Source organism: Ictalurus punctatus, chromosome 14 (assembly GCF_001660625.3).
Source record: "Ictalurus punctatus breed USDA103 chromosome 14, Coco_2.0, whole genome shotgun sequence".
Classification (NCBI taxonomy): Eukaryota; Metazoa; Chordata; class Actinopteri; order Siluriformes; family Ictaluridae; genus Ictalurus; species Ictalurus punctatus.
Window position 1 is genome coordinate 28734910 of NC_030429.2, and position 12285 is coordinate 28747194.

A 12285-nucleotide genomic window follows, 5' to 3' on the forward strand; every position below is an offset into this window, starting at 1 on the left:
TAGATTGTACTTGACAGTGCGGCAGTAAAATTTACTTAAAACATTACCCGTGCAAACTGTTCCAAGGATTTTATCAATTAAATTCTACAAGTAGTTTTTTTTTCGGTGCTCAATCTACACAGGCTTCCTGTAGCTGTGGTATCAAATTTAAGGCCTTGATGCTCACGTACAAGACCTTGTCTGGAACAGCACCCTCTATCTCAACACTGTCCTGAAGGCTTACATTCCCTCACACAACCTGCAATCAGTTAACAGCCAACGCTTTGTAGTGCCTACTCACCGTGGCTCAAGGTCCCTTTCCAGAACCTTCAAACTGACCGTCCCTCGGTGGTGGAATGAACTTCCAACCTCAGTCCGACCAGCAGAAACTGTCACAATCTTCAAAAAACTGCTGAAGACCCACCTCTTCCGTGAACACTTATCTAACCCCTAACTTTCCCCTCCCCTTTAAATATTTTTAAAAAATTAAATCAAATAAATTTTAAAAAATAAAGCCTAAACATTCTGCACGTACTCTGGCTCTTACACCTCAACTCTGCGCTCTTTCCTTCTCTAGAACTCAGTTATCAATCGTGGACAGTAGCACTACTTGTATTGTTCTCCGCTTGATATATCGCTTTGCTTGTATTTCCTCATTTGTAAGACACTTTGGATAAAAGGACTCCAGTCTTTCTCATTGTGAGATAATGCTCAGTGTGCTCGTACCTTACCTTACCAAGCCGCACGCTGCGTATCGTTATTCTGGTTTTTGACTCTGTTTTCCATTTTAGTTCTTGTCCTTTGGTTTTGTCCTGTTTGCACATCAGCTGATACAATTCCCGTGTTTTTTACTAGGATTCTTTGCGTGTCTATGACATGCACTTCTGGTTTTAAACTCTTTCTGCTACGCTGCGTTTAATGTCATGAGGATGTGGTTAAAACGAGGAAGCTGTAGTGTTTTTTTTTAAATACTTTTTGTAGCTTCGTTTTATCTGTGATGTTCTGTACTGCAGTTATTAAAAAGCTCTCACAGAAAAAATTATACGTTAATACACTGCTTATTTCCACATTGTGCTAAAGTGAGAAAACAGATGCAGTAAAACCAGCATGTTAATACAGAGTGGAAAATATAATTAATATCAAATATAAAAATCAGTGTGCCTTGTTTCAGAGAAATACTGTAGGCAGACCAGTGTTGATGCTAAACACAGACAGCAGTATGAGCACAGCATGCTACAGGCTACTGAATAGCCTTGTTCACCAAAAAGAACCACATGACTACAACCGATTGCATTTAAGTAATCCATTTGATCTGTGCAGAAAGATCAAACTCTACTCTAAAACGTAAAAACAAAAGTGGAGAATTTGAGTCAGTAGCAGTAATGCTGTAACCAGGAACAAAATCTTAGTGAGGTCCATGCTGCGTAAATAGTAAATACATCACAGTGCTCAGTGCGACCACATCAACCGCTAATTATTAATCTCCTTTATGTTTTCATTCCATTCTTCCATTAAACTGCTCTTATGGTTTGGGTTTTCTGAAGTTTGCTTTCGTATTTCTTAGAAATGTCACAAATGACTTCATCTTAAAGCAGAACAAAGTATTAGCGGTCCTGCAAGAACATACCGTTTATTTTGTTTACTTATTATCACTCTTCCTTAAGCCCTATTCGGACGGGATTAGTTTTCAGGACTCAGAATTCAGAATTGTCACTAGGGACGTCTGTGATACTTATCGTCAATTTGCACAGGATAAGCGATTTGTGTAGAAATTGTTGAGATGATTCATCGTTTACATGCTGACGACCCATCACAGCGGCCCCGAGCGCCATACGTAACATGGCACTGCACCTCAGTGTGTGTTTGATAATACAACATTATGGGCGGCTGTGTCTCAGGTGCTAGAGCGGGTGTTCCACTAATTGTAGGGTTGGGGGTTCGATTCCCGGCCCAGATGACCCCACATGACTCCACATACCAAAGTGTCCTTGGGCACTATATATTAAAAAAAAAAAAAATATATATATATATATATATATATATATATATATATATATATATATATATAATAAGATATTACCCTTATAATGTCTTAATATTCCTTTTTATTATTCTTGTAAAGTTATAGTAGTATGTGTGTGTGTGTGAGAGAGAGAGTGTGTGTGCGTATGTTATGTCTACTTGCCCGCCCTTGACTGTACGAGCGTGTGTCTGTGTGTGTGTGTGTTAGCACTCCTCAGCTCGTATACTTCTTTTTGACTAATAAACCATAGTGTATTACTCTTAAAGATCTAAGATCTTTAAAGTGTGAATCCAATTCAATATTCAATATCAGTCAATATCCGCCTACTACCGCTTCTGTGTGTCTTGGTGCCCGTCTTTTCTTCTTCTCCCCTTTGCTGGATGCTAGGTCTCCCTTGTGTTTATTTTATGACATTTTTTTATCCACCACATTCTTCCACAACATTTCTACTGGATTAAGGTCAGGACTTTGACTCGGCCATTCTAAAACATTATCTTTATTCTTCTTTACACGTCCTTTGGTAGAACGACTCGTGTGTTTAGGATCGTTGTCTTGCTGCATGACCCACTTTCTCTTCAGATTCAGTTCATGAACAGATGTCCTGACATTTTCCTTTAGAGTTCACTGATATCATTCAGGACTCATTATTCCTTCAATAATGGCAAGTCGTCCTGGTCCAGATGCAGCCTCATCAACAGTGATCATTAAAATAATCACTTTGCTGAAGGGTTTATCTCACATTACTCCATCTGATGTTGCTGTTTCGGACAATCATGTGATTCTTCTTGATTCATTTTTCCTCTTCTTGTGGTTACACGTCTCATTAGTCACCTCCGGATGAATGTTCTTTTTGGAGAGTAGTGACTTTCGACTTTCAGTCCTGCCATGCACTCCATTGTTGTTTGGGGTTCCCCGATGGTGGACTCATGAACTTTAACATTAATCAATGTGAGAGAGGCCTTTAGTTGCTTAGAAGTTACCCAGGGTTCCTCTGTAACTTCGTGCCTATTACTCTTTGATAAGTTACAGGCATGATCTCTCTGTCTCATTTCTGAAGGTCTCTAGTTTATGTCACGATGTACCAGAACCAAATTGTTTTGTGTTCTTGGTATGTGTTGTTTTGAGCATTCCTAATCAGCCCCTGCCTTTCACCCTCACTCTCCCTTTTGCTTCTTCTTCTTCTCTTATTATCTGGTAGACTAGACGTCTTTAGTTCTTATATCACTGGAATCTACGTAATAGATGTTTTGATTTTATCTGCGACCTATTCCAATTGACATTTATCATTTATCAAGATACTGGTGTTATTATCTTTTGTATATAATTAAAACTGTTTAATTTCATTATGCATGCTTGTGGCTCTCAGAATCAGAATCACTCCACTCTTCTACTTCACCTGATTCTGTTTCAGTCCACTACTCTGATATCTTCAGGAATGACTTTTCCTGCTCAGGGTCTCAGTGGATCCAGAGTCTATCTTGGGAACACTGATCATGAGGCAGGAATACATCACCAGGCACCAAGGACACAAACATTCACACTCACAGGTAATTCAGGGTAGCCACCTATGGGCACGTTTTAGGACAGACAGTAACCTGAGCTCAGGATCAAGCCGGTGACCCTGGAGCTGCGAACTGTAACGCCATACCACGCAATTCTTTTAAAACAGAGACTTTCAAATGAATGTTTGTGATGTCATAAAATAGGCTTTACAGCTTTGGACCAATCATGTTCAGTACTCAGATTAGTAGAGGATGACATGGTACAATGATTAGTACCAGAACCTTCATGCTTAGCCTGCTAGCTAATGTTGTAGGTGAACAGTGAAAGGTAAGTAGTTAGGAGATAATTATCATGAGTTTAATTCTTCTTTGGACAACCTCAAACTCTTCTTCAGGTAACCAGTCAGAAGAAATAAAAAACAGAAACAGAAGAAGACTAGAACAGTTTTAACTAGAGATGCACCAATATATCAGCCGATAAAGGGAATTATTCCCGCTATGGGCTATCGGCCGATATTTAAAAACATCTGATGATCAGGGCCAATTATATCCGGTCAATAAAAGGGGGGCGGGGGGTACACATCGATTTTGTAAAGATGCTGTGTGTAATCTCTGTAATTATAATATTTTACACCGGAAGTAGCAGCAGTGAACTGTTTCGGCATCGAGTTTCAGATCGAGCACCCCGCGATGCTCGAGCTGCATTAAAGGGCCAGTACACCGGTGAAAGATTTAAATGAAGAGGAGTTGTAAAAAGGTATGTATTGCCATATATTGCGCAGAAAAATATTCGTAGAGTAATATGTTTCATATGGAGTTAATGTTAATATGAGTTAATATCATCAACAACAAAAAAAAGATTTATATTCGGCCTATATATGACCAGTTTGATGTCCGTGATGGAGTAGAAATGCTTGTGTTTATGGAGAGGGAATGTGAGACTAATAGGAGGGTTTTTTTAAATTCAGTCAATGTTAATATGAATGAATAACATTCAATAAATTAATAATCTTACTTTAATCTTCAGAATTGAGTTCATGTGTTAATGTTAATTAGAGTAATGTGTTTTGTGTTGATGAGACCAGTTACTGTCAAACAACTTGCTGAAATGGAGAGAATAAAGTTTTTATTGTCATTTCTTTCAGAATTGTGGAATTAATTATTATTCATTTATAAGAAGGCATAAAAAGCAGAACTATCGGTATCGGCCGTTATCACTCTGAATAATCGCTTATCGTTATCGGCTGAGAAATTTAGTATCGGGGCGTCTCTAGTTTTAACTGAACATTTACATTATTTTCACAGTTCAACAAAGTTTCATAATTGATTTGTATATATTTATAAAACTATTTATTTACAAATAGCATCACTGTGGAGACAGTGAGAGAGAGGGAGAGAGAGAGAGAGAGGGTGTGTTTGTGTTGCTCTCGATCACTGCTTTCTCTATGTTACTGATGACAGAACATCCTGGGTGTTATTCCAGGCCTCCATCTGTCAGTGTTGCATCATGGTGTGTGTTATGTCCTCCGTCTGTATCTAATGATGGGGTTGTTGGGGGTGTGTATCATGGTGGTGTAATTCACAGTGGGAAAATAACCATCCACCAGCTCGAACTCAAACAAACGCAACAATGTCGACCAAATTGTCTTAATCTGCACGTAGGCGAAGTTCTCCCCGATGCACCGGTGACGGCCTGAAACAAACAAACAAACAAAAATAACCACTACAGTAGAAATCAATACCGCATACTTCCTCTCAGTGTATTGAGCATGTTTCCTCCTGTTTCTCTTACTTACACTATATGGCCAAAAGTATGTGGACACCCGAGTGTTGAACATCCCATTCAAAAACCATGGGCATGTTCCCTCTTTACTGTTAGAATGTGCTCCATTCTTCTGGGAAGGCTTTATACTAGATTTTGGAGCGTGGCTTTGGGGATTTGTGAGTGTGATTTTGGGGTGTGGCTGTGGGGATTTGTGAGTGTGATTTTGGGGCGTGGCTTTGGGGATTTGTGAGTGTGATTTTGGGGCGCGACTCTGGGGATTAGTGATCATTCAGCTACAAGAGCGTTAGTGAGGTTGAGGTCAGGTGCTGATGTCGATGTGAGGAGACTCCAGTTCCAGTTCATCCCAAAGGTGTTCAGTGGGGTTGAGGTCAGGGTTCTGTGCAGGACAACCTTCACACACCACGTCTTCATGGAGCTCACTTTGTGCACTGTGTGTCATGCTGAAACAGGTTTGAGCCTCTTGGTTGTTCTCTTAGAACAACATGCGAGTGTGATGGTCACGGGTGTGTATAATTTTGGCCATATAGTGTAGATTTCTCTAATCTTATATATATATATATATATATATATATATATAAAATGTATGTGTGTATGTACACTATACTGTATATGTAAATTAATATTTTTTCCTCTGCTTTTCCCACTCTTCCTTTTTTTTACCCTCCCCTTTGCATTTCTTCCCTCTTTACCTTCTCTTCTGGTCTTACGTGTGGTGTTAAAAGTATTTAAACAATGGAGTCTATTTCTGAGTCATTTGTGAAAAATGTTGCTATGTCTATATCAGTAAAAGTATCAAAATTATCACAAATATTATAAGAATATATTGTTATCGTCATGTTATCACTCTCTGTTAAGAATGTTTCCAGAATGTAACCACGCCCACCTGCTCCGAATGGGATGTAGGCGAATTTTTCTGCAGCAGCGGGGTTATCACCAAGATAACGATCAGGGTCAAAGTCCATTCGATGATTCCAGGTGTCCTGGAGTCGATGGTTTACTGTGGGTGACACGCACACCTGGTGTCCTGCAGGGATGGTGTAATCTCCAACCTTCTACACAAACAAGAGAAAGTAAAACGTTACGGGTTCCACAGGGCAGCGGAGATGATGACGTTCCAGTCAGAGGTATATGGTGCAATAGAACAGGGGCAGAATTCATACCAGAACAGTAGTGTTCATACCTGAGGAGTTCGAGCCATTCTCATCATGGTCATGATGGGGGGGCGGAGCCTCAGAGTTTCCTTCAGACAGCGGTCGAGCAGGTTCAGGTCCTTCAGCTGCACAACATCAACCACACAACAGCAGCTCAGTATTCACATTAAACACCAGCCATATACTCCAGCCAGTCTAATGGCTCCACACCCAGGACACTTTCTGGGCCTATATGTGGGAAGTGTAACACAAGTGAAGAAGCACAGCACTTTTGGCTTTTATATATTAATAAATTGTTCCATCGACATCACGAAGCGTTTTACAAAACAACAAGTAATGTGACACGTCGAATGAATCATGTTACTCTGGCCACACCACAGTTCCGTGGAAGTGAACCCCAAACCACCATCTTAAGAAGACCAGGGATGTAAAACAGTGTTCACCAAATGCACCGAACCCTGGGCTCAAATGGCCTGGAAAAAAAATCCCAATGAAAGCTTTTCCCTGATGAATTTGTGGGAGCTGCTGGGCACAACCAGGTGTTTATGGGTAGTGTAGTGTCTTGTGATGGTGCCTGACCTGTTCGTATGTGATGGCTGGCAGGTTTTCTCCACACACTTGTTTCTGTTCATTGTAGCAGCTTTTCTGCAGCGCAGAGTCTTGCGCCAGGAAGAACCCTAGCCATGCGCTGGTGGTGGACGAAGTGTGCTGACCCGCCAACAACAGACCTATCAGCATCCCTGAAATCTCGTCATCATTCAGAGCACGGCCATCTCTACAGAGAGACAGACAGGTTGAGGTAATGTGTTATAAAATATACGCTTGTGTGTAAAATGAGTGATGTAATACTTGTATGTGGCGTCGATGAGGGTCTGTAGGATGTCCTCCTCTTTCTCTGCACTCTTCCTGCGTTTCTCGATCACTTCGTAAAAGATTTGTTTTATCGCTTTGTGAGCGCGGTCTCGCTGCCTGCCAATGGAGAACAGGAATGAAAGTACATTCTTTGCAATGGTCGAGTTAGGAAACGCCCTTGGATCCATACCTGTTTCCTAACACAAGCATCGAAATCAATGGTGTTTGTGATGGTATCAAGTGTGCAAGAGAACAGAACACTTCATTTAGGACATATGGTTTATTCATCAGGATCATGACACCCACAATCACACACAGTAACTGGAGGACCTGACAGAGTAGAGGATCTGATAGCTGCAATGGTCTCCAGAATGAAGTTCAGTGAGGATCCACACGTGCTACATGCACACTCACTACTGGTGTCCCTCAAGGTTTGATGCTTGGGCCTCTTCTCTTTTCCCTCTACAATCTTCTTCTTGGGAATATATCATCTACACATGGCTTCTTCTACCACTGACACAAACTCATACCTTTCATTACCCACCATCAGATAGCCAAGGTCCTACCTTTACCTGGGCGTGCTTGGCAGACTTCTTCTGGACATTACAGTATCTTATCACTTGAAATGGACAGGGCTGCGAGCCTGATCTGTTGCACATATTCCATGTTCCATGCCTTGCCATGTCTTCCCTTTTCAAGTAATCACTCTTTATTAAAATGCATGAAAGCTCAATGTAGTGTTTGATGATCTGCGATTGTTTCAGAAGGTGCTTGTTCAGTTCTTCTGTCATCTCAGGCTGTGACTAATGCAGTCTCATGCTGGTTGCTCAATCTGCAAATGATCCAGCTTCTTGCCACTCTACTCTGCAAAACCACTACATGCTCATGGAGAATTTCCATATGAAGTTTCTTCTGCAAATCCTAGGGATCACCTGAAGAAACCACTACAGTGCCCATATAGAAGTACTTGATCTTAGACAACAGGGCAAATACACCACTCCCATGCAGGGTGATACCTGCCAAGCCTGTTTTTAAACATCCAGTTAGTGCGATGTATGTCTGGGTGTATGTTCTACTGGAGGGCAGAGAATGCATTGTAGAAAAAACATGACACCATCTGTGAAATAATAGCCTATTAACCAGACTCATCTGCAAACACAGTAGCCTGGAGATAACACAGCTAAGTGGCAACAATGATGAGAACTTAACACGGACCCAGCCCTGCACTGTTTGAGGGAAACAGTGCATATCCTGTATCATGCCTTTCAACCATGTCCAATCAACCAATGAACAATGGACTGATACTTGCTGGGGTTTACCTGAAGCTTGGCAAAGGAATCCAAGGAGGTAATATCCAGGCAGCGTGGGTAAATCCTCCATCGAGGTCAGTGTAAAGCTGAGCAACACTCTCAGTGAGAACGCTGCGGATCTCCACGCCGTGCAGACAGCGACTCGCCGTGAGGATGATCAGCTCACTCAGAGCCTCAAACAGATCTGAGCAGGCATGTGAAAGGAGAAGGGGAAGAAAAAGGAAGTAAAGGGAAGAGGAGAGTAGAAAGAAAGAATATGATAGGAGAAATGTATGAGAAAGTGTTTCAAGGTGGTCTGTTGGGCTCCTGAGGCAGTACTTTAGCTTCTCACTAGTGCTGGTAGTGCCCCCTTGTGGGGAATCATCAGCATAAAAAGCAAATCCTTGAGTACAGCTAAAAAAACAGGGTCCAATTAAGGGGTACCCTTGATTCATTCATGAATCTCACTCTGAGGAAACCAAAGCTAAAGGTGTGTGTGTGTGTGTGTGTGTGTGTGTGTGTGTGTGTGCACACGTTGTATCTCACTTTTCTCCCCGCTATCCCCCCAGCGGAGGAAATACTGCCTCGTTTCTTCTTCAATGAGCTGTACATGCTGCTTAAAGCGAGCCACATTCAGCCCCGTCTTCAACATCTTCTTCTGCTCCAGGAACACCTGCACACACAGACACACACAGACACACACAGACACACACAGACACACACAGACACACACAGACACACACAGATATATCTACTTGTACATTTTCACGAGAAAGGGCTAGTTATGCTTTTTATGCTAGGTTCTTCTTTATTTGCTGATGAATAACATCAGATTCAAAAACTAATACACTATAACTGAGTTAATGAAAGAATCAGTTAACAGTGTAAATTGTTAAACCTTGCACTTTGTGATATGCAATATGAGAAATTTCATTATCTTGCCCTTTTCTACAAGACTAACCGGGCGAACACTAACATCCACCTAATTATATTAATGGTTAAATCATTTAGTTTTTCTCGATGTTAAATATCAAAATCAGAGCAGTTCTGATATTTTAAAGCTGTTCTTAAATTTTCCACAATTTTCCTCCCAATCTTTCTCACATTCAATTTCATCATCATGCTACCCCCCACCCCCCACCCCCATTCATCTTCATTTCTTTCCTCAATCACTTTTAGCTCATTGTAATCACTGTATTTCCTGAAGTGCACAATGGCGTACGTGGTTTGGGACGTCATAGGCGACTCCTTTGCCGAACACGGGCGTGGTCAGTTGTGAATAAACATCCTCAGCGTTCAGGTCTTCGTTTTTACTGTTGAACATCAGAGCAGATGCTTCACTTCCAACCAGATAGGTGAATGTCTTCCCCACCATCGTAAAGCTGAACACGGGTCCATACTGAAAACAAGGATAAATCGAATATATAAAAGCAGGAAGTTGCATAAATAAAGGCACAAAACTGTACTTATCCTTACGTATATCCTTTGTACCATTAGTGCCCATTTTTCAGAAGGAAATGTGAATGTAGTAAACCTTAAGGAGCATCGATGTGACTTTAAAGCATCACACTAAACGCTAATTAAAAGGTACACCATATGCACCTACCTAAAATGGTGCAGAAGATGTATATTTGATGGTACCACTGGAGTGACAAGGAAAAGTACAGCCTGGTCCCTTTGTTTCTGAGAGATTCCTTTTAGTGGTAGTTAACGATGACCAAACAGTAACTATGACGACTGTCTACGAGTAAAAATATCGTAAGGAGATACGTCTAATGGTGTAACAGTCTTGTTCTGTGGTACCTGCAGTTTGGTATTTTGGACTAATTAAGAAATATAAGATCATGTGCTGGTTCCACTGAAGACATTATGTCACCTTCTTGTACGCGTTTTCCAGGAAGTCGATGGGGCTTTTTCCGAAAGCGATGGCGTGACCCAGGAACGGCAAACTGGACGGGATGTACGGGGGATATTTCTGTGAAAAGGAAACAACAAATTGATTTGTTTTCATAATTTACAACAACTCATGTGCCGTTTATATCTGTAGACACTTTTATTCAAAATATCCAGGTCTGACACTAAACAATAAAAGATTTGACACTAAATATGAGGTGTGTGTTAATCCCTGGGTAAAGTGTGTTACTGATTTAAACCATAAATCCTCAAATTTGATTAATCTGAAGCAATTTCATTTAATTAAAATGTATTTATTTATTTTTAAACAGTGTCCCTTGTACTGGTCCAAAAGTCATCACATATAATTGTGTATGTGATTTATGTTCCCATTATGCTGCATTAAAGGCTAATTAAATGAAGAACAGAATTTGTTCTTATTTTTTTTCAAATTGTCATATTTTACACAATTGCCTCTCATGATTTCTCAAAGAAAATGACCTGTGGAGATTAATACTAACTACTTATATATTTTTTTCATTAAAAACATCTTTTTGAATGAAAAAGAAAGAAAGAAATATCGCAATATGGTGACATAAAATAAAACAGCATTTAAATTAATTTTAACAGTGTAGCGTCACTGTCAGTGTAGTCCGGAGGAGTGTTAGCTTAGCGTAGTCATATTTTTTCCATCTGAAGAGGCGCATCCATAGACTCCATAGGTGCCGTAAATTTTAAACAACAACGTAGACAATCATCTACAAAAATTGTAAAATTGTTTACTAATTGTTCATTACGATTTATACAAAGAATAACCACGTTTTGAACATTTCTCTATGAATTCATGCCTATTTCGCTATTTTAGAGACAGCGCGGCGTGTTGTACTCCCCCCCGCTCCGCAGCATGGTGGATTGATCCGCTCCCATGGCAACACGCAACGCCGTTTTTTTGCCCATCCAGCGCCGTCAGTGAGCTCGGGACACATTTAGAGGCGTTAAAATGGCGTTTAGATGAGGAGAGTGCAGTTCTTTACTCACATGGCCGTCATCTTTATCCTGCGGCTGTTGCTGTTTGAACACCATTTTAAATAAATACGCCAGGGTGAGGGTGAAAGCTGACATCGCGAGAATCGTGAACGTCAAATTTTCGCTCATTATTTTCTCCACTGCGCTTTCCATTAGCCGGTTGCTAACTTCAAAAATAGTCATTTTTATTTTAAAGCTCGACTGCCAGCGTGACGATTCCGTTCAGTCCTGTGAAGAGTTTTAATCCTCCACCTTCATCATAAAAGCTTCTACATGCAGATCAAAACACAAATCGGAATACACCCCGCCCCCGTCTGACAACAAAGCCGCTCTCTATTGGCTAAAGCTGTGTGTCAATCACGTAGCTCCACGCAACCTTGCGTTCTGATTGGTCGATGTGCTCTGAACGGACGGTCTGACTATATGACGTCACCTGGCTCGTTCCACAGCTCCGTTTCTCATTGGTTCATTCTGTTTGTGTTTATTTGATGTAAAAAAAAAAGAAGAAGAAGAAGAAGAAGAGGAAGAAAAGAATACGAGCGCGAGAGTTTTCAGCGCTTTTTAAAATTTTGTGTCCAGATTTGCAGAATTCATTCCTAATAATCACAGTTTTGTGTTATAACTCATCTGCAGAGAAAAAATATTAACCAGGGGTGCTGAGAGATTTTGGATTTGAGCTATTCCCAAATTACTGAGGAGAAAAACCATAAACATATCACACCACAACAACATACACTATAGGCACCGACATGTCTGAAAAACTATGCTTACATTAAATTTCAAT

At 40.7% G+C, this 12285-nt stretch overlaps 1 protein-coding gene across 3 annotated transcripts; it reads right to left on the bottom strand.

Annotated features, from left to right (window-relative positions):
- Positions 1-4608: 4608 nt before the first annotated feature.
- Positions 4609-11768, bottom strand: LOC108274811 (lanosterol 14-alpha demethylase). 3 transcript variants are annotated; one of them, XM_017485201.3, is made up of 10 exons: positions 11514-11768; positions 10459-10557; positions 9805-9981; positions 9129-9255; positions 8613-8787; positions 7291-7410; positions 7021-7216; positions 6471-6566; positions 6174-6339; positions 4609-5197 (listed from the first exon to the last, which is right to left on the bottom strand). In XM_017485201.3, the coding sequence occupies exons 1-10, from the start codon at positions 11682-11684 to the stop codon at positions 5022-5024; spliced, it is 1503 nt and encodes a 500-aa protein (XP_017340690.1). In that variant the 5' UTR covers positions 11685-11768; the 3' UTR covers positions 4609-5021. The 3 variants fall into 3 exon arrangements, with proteins under 3 accessions (XP_017340690.1, XP_017340689.1, XP_017340692.1); XM_017485200.3 differs by having other exon boundaries at positions 6174-6342; positions 11514-11766; XM_017485203.3 differs by lacking the exon at positions 11514-11768 and adding an exon at positions 10189-10323 and having other exon boundaries at positions 6174-6342.
- Positions 11769-12285: the final 517 nt, after the last annotated feature.

Coding starts and splice junctions, on each gene's coding strand:
- LOC108274811 (XM_017485200.3), bottom strand. CDS start 11,684: ATGACTATTTTTGAAGTTAGCAACCGGCTAATGGAAAGCGCAGTGGAG. Junction 9,256..9,804: donor CCTATGACGTCCCAAACCAC/GTACGCCATTGT, acceptor CTGTGTGTGCAG/GTGTTCCTGGAGCAGAAGAA. Junction 7,411..8,612: donor ATTCCTTTGCCAAGCTTCAG/GTAAACCCCAGC, acceptor CTCCATTGGCAG/GCAGCGAGACCGCGCTCACA.